This window comes from Eptatretus burgeri, chromosome 8 (genome assembly GCF_056783735.1).
Source record: "Eptatretus burgeri isolate ZD-2024b chromosome 8, Ebu_testis_v1, whole genome shotgun sequence".
NCBI classification, from domain to species: Eukaryota; Metazoa; Chordata; class Myxini; order Myxiniformes; family Myxinidae; genus Eptatretus; species Eptatretus burgeri.
The window spans coordinates 12,048,269-12,066,273 of record NC_140968.1 but is presented as its reverse complement, the minus strand read 5'-3'; the positions used below and the strand labels follow the sequence as shown (position 1 = coordinate 12,066,273).

General features: G+C 46.2%; 1 protein-coding gene across 1 annotated transcript in view; it reads left to right on the top strand.

The window, feature by feature from the left end:
* The window catches only part of AMPH (amphiphysin), a 129,471-nt gene that overhangs the window by 34,150 nt on the left and 77,316 nt on the right, over window positions 1-18,005 (top strand). Inside the window, exons 2-4 of the mRNA XM_085890420.1 lie at window positions 8,214-8,294; window positions 16,278-16,332; window positions 17,331-17,425. Coding sequence (XP_085746546.1) covers window positions 8,214-8,294; window positions 16,278-16,332; window positions 17,331-17,425 — 231 coding nt within the window. The remainder of the gene's footprint in view (window positions 1-8,213; window positions 8,295-16,277; window positions 16,333-17,330; window positions 17,426-18,005) is intronic.

Sequence of the window (18,005 nt, the reverse complement as noted above, 5' to 3'; positions counted from 1 at the left end):
CCATCAGCTTCTCACTGCTTCCCACGTTAGTTAGCATACCTCATTCAACCTCCTGTTGATTTCACCAAAATGTATGTAACTGCACTGACAATGCCATGCCAAGGTGTCTTTTGCTCCAAAGGATTCATTCATTTATTCGTGGCATGACCTCTTCTCAGGTCAACTCAAGCTGCATTAATTACCCCACGCGAGTAGCACAAAATGAGATTAAGCCATCGGTTCGCTCTGTCTGTCCACAGATGTCAGTCGATGAATGAGAAAGTATTTGATTTCAATTTAATTCTATATTTTGAACATTGTACAACATGAATCGGAACACGAACCTGCAGTTTCGCAGTATTGCTCTAAATATGGAAAATTGTACGGCATCACGTCCTGAGTGCGGTAAAGCAATTGCTTCTGTCTGTCTGCCTGCCTGGCAGTCAAACAAAATTGAAAATCGTTTCAAACAGGAAACTTTCTGTTTTTAGGAACGTCACAAAGGACACAAACAACAGGTGCAAAGAACTGATGTAACGTGCTAAACAAGAAGCGCACTCGGTAGAGCACATACCTCCACCATGTAATGCCTGATGACGAGGATTACAAGGAAATTATGCACAGGAGGAGGCCATTCGGCCCATCATGCCTACACCACACCAATACCAGATTTTAATAAATCCATCAATACCCCTTCCCTTCGTGTGCAGCCTTTTGGCTGCTACAGTGGTACTCATTTCGCCGACCTCAGAAGGATGACAGGCTGAGTCAACCCCTTGGTGTTAATTCAATTCATCCTTATCACTCTCCCAACATGTCCACCAAGTTTCGTCTGAATCCGTCCCCAACTTTTTAATATCTCGTGCTATATATCATTTTTGGCCCTGTCTCTCAATGATGAAGAATCACTTTAAAGAATTCAAATACACAAACAAACAAACAGACAGACATAAAAGGGGTGAAAACGTCACCTCCTTCACCTTCAGTGGCGGAGGTAATAAGGTGGTGTAAAAGGCGCTGCATCAATGGCGGTACACTTCTTATTATTCAGTGGGGTTTTTTCTTCTTTTTTTCTGCTGCCTTTAAAGCTTTTGTTTCATTTCACCTGAATTATACATTTGAACACTATACAACACAAATGGCCTTGGTTGTACTTCCAAAAACCTTTAGTTTAACAGTACTTTGGCAAAATTGTACGCCATCTGGACCAATCAAATTTGCCACTCACACTCTCAGGGCGTGGGAACTTCAAGATACTTCTTGTTCTTCTTCCTTTTCTTCTTCCAATGCACAATTTTTTTTCTCTCAAGTTTCCAATAAAGTGCCATGTTATTTTTCTCAAGACTGCATGGGGTAAGGTATTAGTTATACGTACTTTGGCTGTGACCAATGCAACTTTTGAAAGGTAATTTCCATCCAACCGAAGGACCAAAACTAACTTGAACCCTGTCCTTTTATACGTGATACTAGATAGCAATCTTGTAACCCTCTCCAATGAAAAGGACTCTTTCTCCTCCTTGTCCATCAAAACTATATTAACTGCATTTGCTAATAAGGGGACACACTCTCACTCTCATGTGCAGCCTTATGGGTGCCAGTTGCATTATTGGTTGTCGACATGGCTATGCCACTGATGTAATGCTCCTATACTGGTACTCATTTCACCAACCTCAGAAGGATAACACACTGAATCAACCACACCTGGTGTTAATTCAGTGGCTGACAGGGGCTCAAACTCAGGACCCAAGGATCCCAAGCGAGCCATCCAAACCACTAGGCTGATAAGGCCGAGAATGGACTATTATGTCTGTTTTGATGTTTCTGTGTTTTAAGTAAACTGGCAATAACCACGATTTAATGCATTGTACAGTGGGCCTACAGTTGCATCAACACTTTCATTTATCGAGAACTGTTTGTCGATGTTGATATTCATGCAGTCAGCGACGCGCTGCTCCGGCGCATGCTCCCGCACCTGACCTGACCTGTCACAAGGTATATATCAGGAGCATCCTTTGTGAAATATCCAAAATGAGAATATTTTTTGAAATCAACCAATTGGCGGAAGTCTGGCACATCGGAAGGAGAACGCAAAAAACTGTCACACTGTCACTGATATAATGTGGGATTGCACCCCCATCGCCCAATTGGGGTAACTTGCCAAAAAGGTAATTGTGCTTCGCACGCTGTTCTCGTGTTGCTAGACTCTGGGCCATGGCCATCATATTTCTACCATTCCAATGTTACACACGAGTGGTCGTCGGACTCCGCGTGCTTCAACCAAACCACAAACTCAGCAATCTTCAGCACACTGGCGCTTATGCTCTCACAAGAGCCTGATTTAGGTCGACGAGGAGCTAAAGGATTTGACAGCGTGCTGCTGTCTTCATCACAATGCGACGGAGTGTTGAGGTCACGGCAAGGCCACTTGTGCAAGCGGATTCGAAAGAAATTAGCTCGGTGATTCCAAAAAAAAAAACCTTTTTGCCTTGAACACAAAAAAAATCATTGAAACGACTTGCAGTGAGAGTTGCCACGAGTGTTGGAAAAATAGTTAATTATCCATTTTGAAGATTTTCTTTTCTTTTCCTTTGTTTTGATGCCATTACAACGAGAACTGTCTGGAACGTCCGCACCGCTGCTGATCTTGTTTTTAACCTGCAGCATTGACAATCTGTGTGTATGGAAGCCCCTGTTATTCTGACATTCTTTCAGCAACAACGATGTGACAGTTTTTTGCATTCTCCTTCAGATGTGCCAGATTTCTGCCAATTGGTTAATTTCAACTTAAAAATTGTTTTTTTCCTAATTAATCAAAATATTCCTCCTCAAACCCCTACCCCCCCCCCCCCCCATTACATCATAACCGGATGTTAAGGGGATTTTTATGTACAGTCAAAGCTCGTTACTATGCCACCCGTCGGGACCGAGCAAAAGTGGCATCGTAGCGAGAGTGGCATAGTAACGAGATTTTGTAAAAACGGCCTTATTTTCTCAAGTAACCCATCTGTAGTTAATCTTTAGACAAAATTTATTCCAGCAAGTAAAAGGCACGACTGTTGTATAAGCTAAGTTTTAACGGAGAACATACACACACTAACAGAGTTCACACACTAGCATATGGCATGGCGAGAAATTCACGACACACAAAGCTTTCAAGAATCGTCGGCTGGTGCATCTTCTTTCGGGCGGATCTCGTGCATCTCGTTGTTCAGCCGATCGCACGCTTGCATCACACCGGGCTTCCCGGTTCTCTGCTGCATGAACTTCCGGACGGTGCTACAAGCGCGCTGGGCTTCCCTCGAACGGAACGATTTCCTCCCTCGACAGTTACCTCGTCATCTTCGCTTTCACCGGCTCCTCACTGCACAGAATCTCCCTCCGCAATCTCCTCCAGCGTGAAATACCCGCCAGTTTCGAGAAAGTCAGACAGCTCGATCTCCTCGTTCTCCGTGCATCTTTTCTCGGCAGGCAGAGCTTCCCAGATGTGTCGGGCAGCTCCGCATCCTGTGGCTCAGCTTGGATCTCCTCTTCGATGAACTTGGCCTTCGCGAAACAGTTCCTGATCGTCGACTCTGCCGACCTGCTCCCAAGCACGCCGGGCGACGTGTAGAGTGTCGAGCAACGTGGAACTTGAACTCCTTTCCCTCGTCTATGGCCTCAAGCCGGCGGCATAGCAGGAGCTTCTTGTAATGGCGCTTGAGGTTCTCTCTGATTCCCTTATCCATTGGTTGCGAATTGGCTGTCGTGTTGGGTGGGAAGAAAACCAGTTGGATGTTGTTCAGCTCGAGCTCGGGAGGGTGGCCAGACAAGTTATCGAGACAGACCAGCACTCTGCGTCCCTGCTGGCCGAGTCGTCCGTCCCACGCACGCAACATCTCCTCGAAAAGCTCCGCCGTCATCCACGCCTTCGAGTTCGCCTTGTACTTGACCGGGATCTCTTTGTTCTTGAAGGCACGGGGTTTCTTGGAATTGCCAATCACCAGAAGAGGGAACTTCTCGCTGCCGCTCATGTTTGCCCCAAACTGAAGAGTGATCCTTTGCTTGCTTTTCTTTCCTCCAGTACACCGCTCTCCCCCCTGAAAGCCATGGTCTTGTTCGGAAGCAGCTGCCAGAAGAGTCCAGTCTCGTCCAGGTTGAAGACGTCGTCTGCGGAGAACTGCCCGAGTAAGGGCCGGAGAACCTGTTGTTGCCACTCAAGAAGGGATTGCGAATCCACCGCTCCAGCTTCTCGCCCTGCACTGTCTTGAACGTGATGCCGTGGCGCTTCTTGAAATTGCCCAACCAACCGTCGCCGCCATGAAGTCTGGGATGTGCATCAGCTCGGCCAGTTTCATCGCCTTCTCCTTGATCAGATCGCCGCTGACAGGCACATTCTGTCCTCTTGATTGCTTCAGCCACATGAGCACTCCCTCATCAAGCTTCGGGTCGTGAGCCTGCGTCAACTTCATGCGCTTTGATGGAAATCCAGCTTTGATTGCAGCCTCGATTGCATCCTTCTTGCTGAGAATGCCCTTCACGGTGGTTCTCTTAACTTCGACGCCCCATTTCTTGCTAATCTCCCTGGCCAACTTGGACTGATTCGGCTCCTTCTTTGCGGCATCAATGATCTTCTTCTCCTTCAGCGTAAAGTCGGTTCGCTTGCGTTTCTGAGCTGACATTATGGGCTGAATTTGAAAAAAAAATGATGTCACTGTTGTACGTGTGCCTGCGTGTCTGTGTGTGTGCTCGCGCTTTATTGTGTCTTGTTGGGCGTGTTGTGATTGGCTTGTTGTGGCTGGCATCGGGGAGAAGAATCGCGTGTTTTGACACAGTCTGATTATGCGCGTACGTATTGAGTTATGTTGTGCGCAGCTGGACTATAGTTCGTCGCTTCGCCTTTGGACGTGAGTGTGATAATTGAGCACTGCGCAATACAGACTTTTTCACGACTCGTGACTTTTAACAGTCACACAGTAGTGGCATGGTAGCGAGAGTAGGGGGTGGCATAGTAAATTTATTTTGTATTGAATTTTGTCGGGACTGAGCAAAAGTGGTATAATAGCGAGAGTGGCATAGAAGCGAGGTGGCATAGTAACGAGCTTTGACTGTATATGAATGATTGTTGAAATCAATAAAGATATTGATCGAGGTATGCTGACCGTGGAAAGTGAGAAGTTGAATTTCGGGTGTTAACCCTTCATCGGTGCAGAAGAGTAAACGTCTCGCTTTATCCCTCGAGGAAGGCTTAACACCCAAGCTGTTAGCTTATCCTCGGTTCCCTCGACTCCAATTATATGACGGGCCTGGATGTGACATCAGCCCTTGTAGCCTAAAAACCTGCTCTATACCGCTCTTGCATGTCCTCTTCCTACTCTGTTCACCCTCTCCTTTTTCCGTAGATCACCTTCCAAGTTAGCCAACGTCGCTGCAATACACAAACATGGGACAAAGACAGATCCTCTTAAATACAGACCTATTACCTTCCAATGATCAAAAAGTAATGAAATCCATCATTGCAGTCGACATCAAATCCTTCCTTTCCTCCAACAGCCTGATCTCAGCCAATCGGCTTGCTTTCTGACACGGTCACTCCACCCCGGGCTTGCTGCTTCTGTCCTCTTGTTCTTGGGCAAACGACGTATCCAAGTTAGCCTCCAAAGCCAGCTGCCATCTCGGCATCCTCTGTCGTGCAGTGTCTTTCCTTGGCAAATCTGGACTTTTATCAACTTTGAAAAACTTCATCCGCAGCTTGATGAAGTACTGCTCTTCCCTTTAGACTTTCACCTCTGCCTCACACCTTGCACTGCCTGATGTGAGGAAAACCAGTGCCTTCAAAATCATTGGAATCTCCCACGATTAAGTGCAGTCCCTTCGGTCGGTGGTCTCTCTGTCTTCCACTGCCTCCTTTCTGGTCTTGTACCCTCTGTCCTTTCTTTGCTCTGTCCGTCCCAAGTTTTTGCAGGTGCCATGTGATCTTTCAGTTACCCACTTCTGGTGAATCTCCCAAAATCCAGACTCACCGCGCACCTCCATTCAATTTGTTCTCAAGTTCCTCTTTTCTCAAGACTGTGGGACCAACTTCTCCAGTCTGTCAATCTCCTTCTTCCCTCCAGGTTTTCAAGATGGCTGTTCACCTCCCCCATCCATATTCATGATCTTTTCTACCCTCATTAACCTTCCTCAAGCTCTTGCATGTCCTCTTCCTGCTCTCTTCCCCCTCTCCTTTTCCAACCTTTCCTTTCGAAGTTATTGTGGTTTTTTTTTTTTTTACCCTCCAAGTCCATTCCACCCACTTTTGTGTTCTTTGTTCCTTTGTTGTTGCCATTTCCCCCTTCCTCATTTTTCAGCCTACTTCATACTGTAATTGAGCTTGTTTTCAACTTGTTCACCACTAATGTCCTCCCCCCACTCCATTTCTCTCATTCTTCCTCTCACCTACATCCAAGCTTACTTCGACATGTAACTTCTGTCTCCGAGGGTGTTTCTTTTGAATAAACCGGAAGATTCTGGATAAATTTGTGGAACTAAACCTCTCTCTTTGTTTGTAATGTAGGAAAGACTAAAGAGATCTTCACACGGGAGGAAATTCCCGATAAACAAGGGAGGAAATAAATAGTAAATACCCAGACATTGCCAAAGGCTCAATGTGGTTACTTGTCTGAAACGTTTTGCAAAATATTTTATAAGATAATGAAATTATTTTGGGAAAAGGAAATGCATCGCCCGACATATTGTTACACTATTTAGATTTTGTTTTGTTTATGAAGTCTGGGTTTAAGGAAAAGTGAGATGGCAGACAATCCTGCCAGTGTCACAGTGGGACAGCATCAGGACCCAACAAGGTGATGATCAATTCGGAGAGGGAAGGTAACTTGTAAATATGTATGGACAGTTGGTAGGATAGGTTTTTTTTAAAAGCTTTTTTTGGTATACATGGTTGAGGCTCGTGGAGGAGCTAGCGCACTGAACGGATCAGGACCGTAACAGACCAAAACTGGACGCAAAACACGCATGCATGGAGTGGACAAGCTGGATATAGAAGGGTACTCCAAAGAGGGAAAATTGGAAGGAGGAAGGATCTGGATGGGATTAACGGGTATAGAAAAGACCACACAGCGTCAAGCTGAGCAAGATGTGAGGCAAAGAGGAGAGCACAATCTCCTTCCCAGAGGAGAGAGCAGTACTCCCATCAAGCTGCGAATGAAGGCCTTGTCGGTGGATTGGAGTCCAGATGTGCCAGAGAAGGATTTTCTATGATTGAAGTTGCCCCGTTGGTGGTTTTGGAGTTAATAAAGATGTAAATGATCATTGGTGTAGGTATAAAGGATGACCTGAGGTGGTGGTGCACTTCAACAAGTCTGAGAAAATATGAAAGGAGTGTACGTGAAAAGTGAACCTGGATTTTGATGCTTTTATGATGAATGTCACCTGGAAATACTGCATCGGGGTAGACATACAGGAGTAGAGAGAACAAGACCTGAGGACAGATGGTAGGTAACAGGGTCCACCAACTATCTGTAATGAGTCAGCAGCAGTTCCTGGTGCTTCTACTTTTGTGGGAGATGACAAAGATTTTGTCAGAGCATCCAGAAGAGACAGGTGTGAAGCAGGAGCTCCAGCCTATAGGAGAGAGCAATATTCCACTGAGTTCGGGGCAATGGCCTTGTAGGCCGTGAGATGTTCTGGTGTGCCGAAGAACGTCTTAGCATGACAGAGGATGCTGATTACGAGGGTGGCTTTGGAGCCCAGCTTTGGTATATGTTCTGCTCAAGAAAGGTCATAATTAATTGTCAGACACAGAAGTTGGAGAAACTAAACATTTTCCAGTGGTTGATTGTGGAAATAGATCGGTGGGTTCATCTGATGTTCCTTCCATAGCGACACAGTAAGAATATGAGATTTTCCTGGGTTTGAAGACATGTTTCAAGTTACTATTAATTGAGATGTACATGTTACACAGTCGGATCCCACACACGTGAAATGGATGCAAAGGTAAAAAAAAATAATTGCACGAGAAGACTTGGAAGTGACGAACAATGCAAGTAAAAATCTGCAACACTTAAGCAAAACAAATCCGAGACAAAATCCTTCGTTTTCTTTCTCCTCCAAGAGTCGCTCTCTCGGAGGAGAAAGAAACATGTCCGTGCACAGAGGAAGCCGAAACCGGGCACATGAGTTTAACTGTTTAAGTATATTTAAATTTATGGTATTTCTTTGTGTCAGCATTAACTGATGTTGTTTTGTCTTTCTTACAGGTATTGCAGAAGTTGGGGAAAGCAGATGAGACAAAGGATGAACAGTTTGAACAGCTGATACTCAACTTCACCAAGCAGAATGTAGGGTCTGCAGTGTCCCTCCTCGCACTTGCTTTACACACTTTTTTTTTTTTTTTCAAATTTGGCATCAACAATGTTGTTCAATGATGTGGGAGGGGGGGCGGTTGAAGGGAGAGAGGGGGTTAAGAAAAATGAAGTTGAGTAAAGCAAAGGAACAAGAAAGGAGAGGAGATTAACAGAGAGGGTAGGAGAGTTGAGGGAAGCTCGGTGGTGTCATGGTTGGAGCCCTGTTCTTCATTGCATGGCCCAGGAGTCACTGGCAGCCCCTGGTGGTCTAAAGTGCGGCCCCTGACGTGCGACCGATAATGCACAAATGGGTCTCATAGCAGCCATGATGGATTGCTGGAGTCCTGCAGACGGCGTGGCAGCTCTCACACTGATGTCTTATCGGCAAAAGTGGCTCCCCTCTAAACCAATCGTAAAGATCACTGGGTTGGAGTGTCTGGTCTGATTCTGGTAGGTCAGCTGTTTGAACCCTGGCCGAGGCATACCAAAGACTTGCCTACTCTTCAGGACACTCATTTAACGTCCATCTGATGGACGGCGCACACATTGATGAATCGCCGTGTCTGTGAAACACCGGGATGACAGTTTCCAGCTGGGTCGGGATTCTAACCCAGGCTAGACAGCTTAGAGGCGAGTGTGCGTACATCTACGTCTCGGCCATCCTATCAGCCCCTGTGTTGAAGTAAGAACCACAAACGCCACCTGAAAACTGCTGGTAACGGTGGGTGTGTCGCGGGTTTAAGCGAAATGGCGGTTTTAACGCGGGTTAAAAATGGCGAAGGGGCGGAGTTATCTGGTAGAGAAAAAGCTCGCCAGTTGGCACGTTCAGTGTGAGAATCATTTGTTGGAGACGTCGAGAGAATTGTGAGCCATTGCAAGACGACTTCCAAAGTTGGTACGACCACAAGATGTTTTGAACTTTGTTTGCAAAAAGAATCTCACCGATAATGTCCCAACGCATTTATTACTCTCCGCATCGTCTTCACCCACCCTTCCTGTTTCTGTAACCAATGGTGAGCTAAAGTTGATCAAAACATACATCCGTTCCTCAACGATGCATCAAACACTCGATGGCTCTCAACCTCGTCAATGGAACATGAAATTGTCCAAAACGTTCACCTGAAGAGACTTGTTTGTACTTTCGGTGAAGTCAAAGCACGGAAAGGAAAATTCTAAATTCTAAATTTGCAACTTTGTTGCAGGAACACATAATATAACATCACGTGATCCACATTACACATTATTTAAGTGCATTTCTTTGAATACATATATTATTAAACAATATAAAGCTCTGTCTAACCACTCACTCACTCACTCACTCACTTGTATTAAATATCGGTGCCTTCCGGTTGACGTAGAAAGCTGAAATTTTGTGTGCCGATGGACATCGAAGCCGGCACACCGGGAAAAATCACAGAACCGTCGAACAACATCCGTAAATGAAAATAAATAAATGAAAAATCAAATGCAGGTGAGCGACCCGAGACTATGGGGGAAGCACGGTTCGTATGCTTGCACAACGTGTTAGCACACCCTGCTGGTATTATTAAAATTGTACAACAATGAGACGATACAATCGGTATCAGATTCGTATTTTTCATGGAAAATATATCTGTAATTACCTCCGCCACCGAAGGTAGATGGAGGCTACGTTTTCACCCCCGGTCTGTCTTTGTCTGTTTGTGAACAAAATATCTCAAAACGTTGTGGACGGATTTGTATGGAATTTGTTGGAGAGCTTGGGTATGTGACACCGACAAGATTATTCCATTTTGCTGAAGATCCGCATCTGGATCCGGATCCGAGAATTTTTAAAGTGATTCTTCACCATTGAGTGATTGGGCTAAAATGACGTAAAAACATCATATCTCAAAAAGTTACGGATGGATTCAGACGAAGCTTGGTGGGCTGGTCGGGTATGTAGCAAGGAAGAGTTGATTCGATTTTGGTGAACATCCGAATCCAGATCCGATAATTCTTTTAGTGATTCTTCACCATTGAGTGATTGGGCTAAAATTATAGGGTACCTAACAATCTTGCACTAGCCCCAGGTAGGGGGGGGGGGTAATTGTTCATTCAAGCTGTAGCTCACACCTTCTTCCTCTATCGTTTCAGCCTCTGCTGTCCAATCCTTAATATTCGTCTTCGAGTCATCATTTTGAAAGTGCCGTCACCTTGTTTGTTGTGTTCCGGATGTTAAAATAAGGAAACAAATGCATTGTCAATGTTTATTGTGTTCCATGAAAGTAACAACAAAGTAACCATTGAACTACCATTTTACACGTTACACGGACAACTCCTCGCAATGTGCTGGTGTGTGTCATCATTCCGCTCCACCTGCGTGCGTCTGTCGCCGCATATTCGCAGCATCCTCAATGTTCAAAGATGTTCTCGGGGTGATGAATTCCCAATCGCTGCTAAACTCGATTGCTGGTAAACGTGCCAACGTTTGGGATTGAATCGCAGTCCTGCAATCTTGAGTGTAAAGATGGGACATGACACCTGGTACACGAAGTGCAACGATGTCAAGTAATTATATTTTTACGGTTGTGGAAATTCGCATTACACCATAAAGAGTCCACAGGTGAGATATATCGGTAAGTCCATGTGTAGTTAGCCCAAACCTGTTGTATAGAGGGAATATGTGTGATTCATCCGGGCTGCGATCTTCAGTTAGCCGTTTTTCTTTTGCTGTCGTTATTTTGGACCAAACACCACTCCACCACCAAATCGCCACCACCCCCAACGCCGTCAAACAACTCCACCAGACCGCCACTACCTTCACCCCCACAAACCCAACCTCGTAAACATCGCCTCGCCCGCCATTCTCCAACGACGCCCAAACAACGACCCAGCATCGCGGCGGACTTCTAACCGCCTTCACATTCCTCTTCACGCCCAACATCGGCCCAGAATCGCGACGGACTTCTAACCGCCGGCACCTTCCTTTACGGGAGAATAGCGACTTTTCCCAGAAAATCGGATCAAGGGAGGTTCACGCCCCCTTTTCCTCCGTCCAATGGGCGAGCGTGGCTCCACCCCTGAGGTCATTTTGATCCGAAAATTACCATACTCGCCCCTCCCTCGGGGTATAAAAGGACGCACATGGGCGGGTTGGAAAGAGTGAAGTCGGTGGAAAGGGGAAGAGTCGGAACGGAGCTCGTGGTAGCCTGGAAGCAGTGAGACGGGGAAGAGTCGGAACGGAGCTTGTGGAGTCTGAAGGGGTCGGAGAACCGAACGGAGCTCAAGTCAGTCTAGCAGTGTCGGTGGGGCAGAGTCGGGAGACGGGTCGAGTCAAGTCAGAGTTCGTCTATGGGTCAAGTCAAGTCAGAGTTCGTCTACGAGTCAAGTCCGGGAAGTGGACAGAGTCGAGTCGGCGCATCATCGTCCTGGGCCCTGTTGCCGTCTGCCTCGGAGGAGAACGAGCCTTCTGTCAGGTGCCAAGGCGATCAGCCCACGGTCCCGAGGCCACGCCAGCGGGATAGAGCATCCACCCTTCCCCTCATCGACCTCGAGCATCAACAATTCCCCCTCCCCCATAATCCGCACTGAGATAGTACCGGAAGCCCCGTTCATGGCGTTGAGCGGCTACACGTGCAGGCGCGAGGTGCGAGCCGTAGACCGCATGGGGGGAGGCTCGGATTCGAGGTCGAGAACGCAACGCTGGACGACGCATTCAGGGAAGTCGCAACTTTCTTTTACCTTGGGGTTTTTGTGTGAATGTCTGTGGGTGGCGCCTGTCTGACGAAGTAGTATTGGTTGAAGTGTTGTCGTGTGTCGGTCTTTAGTCGGAATATCTCTTTTGTTTTATTGTTATTACTGTGATTGTGTATACGTGCCTTTCATTTACTTGCCTTGTATTATTATTGTGATTGAATACGTGCCTTCTGTGCTTGTCTGAGTGTGTATTAAATGTGTTTGTTCAATTGTTCCCGCTTTGCTTCGTCTCCTTTTTATTGACTCTCCATCCTGCATCACGTAAAGGATTGGCAGTGGGGTTTAGACACCCAATAAATAATCACGTCCGTCGAGGTCAGCGATAACACCGCTCGGTTATCACTGTAGCACGGAACAGACCGCTTAAGCGGTTCGTGTCCTAGGCTGACCTGCGGCGAGGTACAATCGCCCGGTTAACTACCCGCGCAGGTAATTAGGTAGGTCGAGTTTGGCGAACAACCCTATCCTGCGCGGGTGGCCGATTGGCACGATTGTGGTGAGGTCGAAAGACCCACCTGTGACTAGCTCCCGGCGTTGTTCCGAGAGGGTCACGACTGAATTGTCCGTTCCGGTGGGCGAGGCGGCCGCTTTTGGCTACACGCGGTCGATCGCACGCTGGCGGGCGCGAATTCGCAACAATATCATGATTGCCAGAGCCCTTTTCAACTTGTGTCATGCCCCTCTGAATTAATTGTTTGTTTAAATATTCATTATTTGTTGTTGTTCGTTGCTTTGTTACCTCCACCATTGAAGGTGAAGAAGGTTATGTTTTCACCCCTTTCTGTCTGTTTGTTTGTTTGTCTGTTTATGTGTTTGTTTGTTTGCAAGATGTCTCAAAGAGTTTTGGACGGATCTGGATGAAATCTTGTGGACAGGTCCGATGTATGACAAGGATGAACAGATTAGATTTTTGTGAAAATTTGGATCCTAATCCAGATATGGTGGTAGATTGGTGGTAAGATGAATGACTAAGAGGCTTGTGTGTTTAAGGATAAGGTTCTTTCTTTGTGACGCGGCTTTTGCTTTGTAAATCACTGCATTTGCATGTAAACACGTGCATATTTGCGAAACATGACCATTCGTTTCCAACCTGCCCGATTGTCTCTTTCTCCATTGGTTAGACACTCATGTGTAAATAGTGGATGGGAGTTTTGTCACGCAGTTTCACTATGGTGATAGACAAGCCGACGTCCCGGTTGCAGTTCAGCTCGGCCATTAATTTCTAGGAGAGGGGCGTCAAGAGCACGGTTCTCTATCTGAGAAGGTAATGCGGTAATCGGATGTGAGAACCCCACCGAAATCAATCATCTCAGACAGCATCCGTGGTTACTTAACAACGCATCGTGCCCTGGAGTTATCTGCGACTCGTCGACTTCAGGGTCAAAGGTCGGGAAGTGGGTCCGAGAAGCCCCTCGTGACCCGGTCGGCAAACCTGTAGAAATGCATACATCCATACTTACATATAATTGCCTCATTTAATATAAGAGGATGATCTGAGATCAGGCCATTCAAGATGGGGAAATCTTGACATTACTTGTGATAATTATGATATTGGTTGCAATGTCTGATTCCATTACTTTGCTTATTATTTCAATTTTATTTTACACTGTTATTTGAAAGTTAAGCATCATTGATAAACCATAAGTACAGTGACATGTGTGAGGGCAGACACTATAGATTCAACATAACTCCAGATGGGCTCGGCGAGCGACCATGATTGCCAGTCGTCCCTGGAACTTCTTACCGGCTCTCACATCCAGAGCTGTTACCTTACAGGTGAATCTTCCGGTACGAGCGAGTATCGTGCCAGCAGTCACGTGACACATATTATTTGACTGAGTGGAACCAAGTCCTGTGACTGCGATCTTATCAAAGAACCAATCTCTACATAAATTGAATCATCTCAGCTGCCATAGGCCACTGTCATGATGTGAGCAGCATGAGTCAGGTGACAATTTTGGTTTCATACATGTATTAAAATCAACAAAACACATATATACAAGTCAAGTCAATCAATCCCCATTACCCTTGCATGACACTCACGCCCTCGGAATAGCGGATATATAAACATACATCCATCGGGACCACACTCTGTGCAGAGTGTTGGTGCTGCCTAAGCAGTCTCCTTGGCTAGTGATTACAATCCTGGACGGGTCGCCACTCCGACACAGGATACCAGTAAGCTGGCACTCATTTTGCCGACCTCGGAAGGATGACAGGCAGTCAACCCCACCTGGTATTGATTCAACAGCTGAGGGGGATTTGAACTGAGGATCCGAGGATCCCAAGCCCACCACTCTAACCATTAAGCCAACACCAGGCATATATAAACATACCGTCAACTTAACACTAATATATGGGTCCACAGACATCAGACAAAGAAGAGAGAGAGATATAGTTGGGACAAATGGGTCGGACCCTTTCCAACCTTGGTGAAGGCTCTGAGAAGCTGGCGCGACCCCCTCGGATATCGGCGACAGCCCACATAAGGGTTGAGCAGCCCTTCACCTTCCTCTTCGGTCTGCACTAGCTGGTCATGTGCAGCGCGGATTTTCGCAAATTGCAGGGAGATGGCTGCAGATGCTGCACGGCAAGTGGATGGCAGCAGGAGGAAATCGCTCCTCCACCAGCGAGTGACCCAGCGAGCTGACGATGATCCAGATGGATCTTGATTCAAGTTAAGATGATGACGAAGTGGGGCTCGACTCCCTAACGACAAAGTGCGAACGACCCGAACCACTCTTAAAGTTTGTGCTCGCCGACCTTTTATTTCCCTCTGTCCCGTGGTAAACCCTCCCAGTTTTCCTTCTTCATCCCCAAACTCATGGGGGGATACTTTTGCGGCCAATGTGTTCTCTCACCTGATGTGATTGACCGAGCACGATGGGCCTCACAGACCTCTCCCACGGATTTGTTCTGCTTTTTTGAGCGTGCACTGTTTCCCATCTGAATCCCTCTCCCGTTGTGGCTCGGTGGTTATCCGCTGGTTTAAACCAGTTCGGAGAGAGATGGAGGGCGAAGATGTCGACCGGATGTGAGTCGGCCGGTTCAAAACAGAAGGAAGATGAGAAGGTGGCACGAGGTGATGAGCCGGTTCGAACCGGTTCAAGAGGAAGTGAGAAGGAAGAACATTGAGAGGTTATATAATGAAAAGAACACTGTGGATGGGGAAAAGACCATCCATCTAAAGTCTCTAATACATATCCAAAGCGTATTTATCCACATTTATTAGAATACTCTTGACTGAATAGATACTTTGAAATAACTATCTTTGTACTACGGATGTGCCGTGGCCTGCAAAAAGATTCACCCCCTCCAAAGTTTTCACATTTTGATGCCACCTGAACTGATTTCATGATCAACTTTTCTATCCAGTCTTCAGAAACGACTCCAAAGCGATAAAGGTTTTTGAAAAAAAAGTTAAATTCGTTTTCTCCGTAACCACTTGAGCAATTAACACGAAACTTTCAACGCAGGAGCGCCGACCCACGAATAATTTTTAACAAAGTCACATCATGATCGGATGGAAAAATGCGGCCGGCGTTCCAAAAATTCTCTTTTCTGTAGGCACGGGTTGCAGGGTGTTTCACTCGACTCGACCTTGGCAAACTCCTCACCCCTTTCCTCGTCTCTTCAGATAACTCAGCACCCATCTGAGAGAGTAAGTGGCAGCATCGTTTAAGGTCGTCCCCAGAATGTCGCACAGGTAAAGCCCTTCAGCTTCCTTTTGCCTAAGTGGTTGTTCTCTCAAAGCCAGGGGCTGTGCATGAGGTTAGTGTTAATCTGCTTCGGCGGACAGATAGAGAAGCTGCTCCGACGAAGGGTTAACGCCCGAAACGTCAGCTTCTCCTTGGCTACTTCCTGGTGATTTAATCCTCTCCAGAAGTCTTACTGCTTTCTTACTTGCTTCTTATTTACTTCCTTGTTTGGCATGACGTGACTAATGCCGATACCTCCCACTTTGTCATCATGTCTTCAGATCGTCACTGGATAGATGGGGCGCTGAAGTCCGTCTCAAACTCGATTCGTTTTGTTTACCTCTTTCCAAATGATGTCTCAAATGCATTTGTACCGCAAAACCTGCAACTTGTTTGGGGAAGGTATTTGGAAATGTTTATAAACTGCTTCGAGGAGACTTTTTGTCTCGCTCTCTGTATTCCCTGCGGCTTTAACGTTTTCTTTGCACGATCTCCATCTAATCATGCTTCTCCATTGAAGATCTCATCTACTGTATCTTGCTTTGTCTGTCTTCTGCCACAGAATGAAGGAACCCATTTGCAGAAGGAGTTGAAAGGCTACCTCTTGGCTGTGAAAGGTACTGCCTGGTCACGTGATTTGAGACATAAACATCCGGCAACAATCAAATGGCACTAATTTGTTTTGTTCGATAAACGATGCGCGTTTACCAAGGACACGTCCCCGACTGAAGATCCAGTTTTCGAGAAGGTTACGTACATTGTACGCTGGTGTGCACGAATTGATTAAACCGCACTCCTCACGCTTGTTATTCGCCGTTTAGTAACATGATTGCTGTTCTAACGGCAATTGCTCATGCAGGTGAAGGAGCAAAGGCTTGTGTTGCGATGCTTTGTTCAAGCATCCCGTTTTGCATTCATTTGTGTGTTCAGTATATTAGTAGTGAATGCAATTGGGTAATAATTTCAAAAATGTAACGGAAATTGCAACTTCAATGAAATAGGTCTTGGTCTTCTTCGTTCGTGTGCGACTGCGGGTAACCTAGTTTGCAGAGCTGCGGCTGTGCCGCTGATGGAGTGCCCACTGTAAGTTATAGCAGGAATTTGTAATCTGTTCCTGGTACTGGCGATAGCTCATCCACTCTTCTGTAAGGAGATCATGGGATCTTTAACGTCCGCCAACTAATGCCGGCAGACAGGACGCCCGGTTGAACATCCATCCGAGGGACGGCACACACATGAATGCATCGCCCTATCTGCGGAACACCGAGATGAAAGTTGAGGTGTTGCTCCCAGTCGCTTTGCTCTTGTTGAGGAAAGAAGGTGGAATGAATTGGTATTTATTTTATTTTTTTTTACCATTTTATTAAAAATGAGATGTCAACGCTCTGTCGTCCTTGTGGACTGGCCAGATTGTTTACGAGGCCTGAAGCTAGAGATAAATCTAAAGATGTGTTAGATTTTTTTTTTTTTTTTTTAAATGAATAACGATTTTGATTTTCTAAATGCTGAGCTTTGTCCTTGTATTTATTTATTTCATTTTTATTTATTTTCATGGGAATGCATTTTCTGCCATTTTAATCTTCAAGCCAATTGCACCATGGTCTGTCTGCCTCAGCCATGCATGAATCGTCCAGGAGGTTGAGCGAGTCTCTGCAGGAGATCTACGAGCCAGAGTGGTATGGCAAGGACCAGGTCCAAATCATCGCACAGGTGAGTTCACACACCGATGAGCGGCAACGCTGCCTCCCAGGTTCTGTACTCCCAGGCGCCCCGGTGCCAACATTATAGCAACCTACGGGTTATTATTATGGCTGCATACACTTTCTGACGTTTTGTAGGTAAAATAATTCTGCTTAACCTTCGTGCAGACACCTGCACAGAAGTGCTGTGTCCGCACAACAACTGACGGATAACTGCGAGACAGACATCGTGACAACAGCTTGGCGTAATCGTCCAAGGGTTAGGGTTGACGTCATCTGTGTGCTGTTCAAAGTCAGTTGGATAGGTGTGGAGGTCTCGTGGCTCAGCTTCGCTCCTGGTATAAGGTAGGTAATTGGAAGGTGTGTCAGAATTGTACCAACGCGCTGGTAGAAACGAGGCATCGGAGTAAAATTAGCCAATTTTCTTCAGCACTATAATTATCCGAGGTTCTAACACCACTTTGTTTGGACTTGGATACGCAGATGAATTAACAGACCGTTGTTCCATATTTTTTTGAGCTATTTGGTTAAGGGGATTTTGGCAGCATTGCCTTTTCGTAGATAGTAAACGACCAATCCCAGGTGGTTTT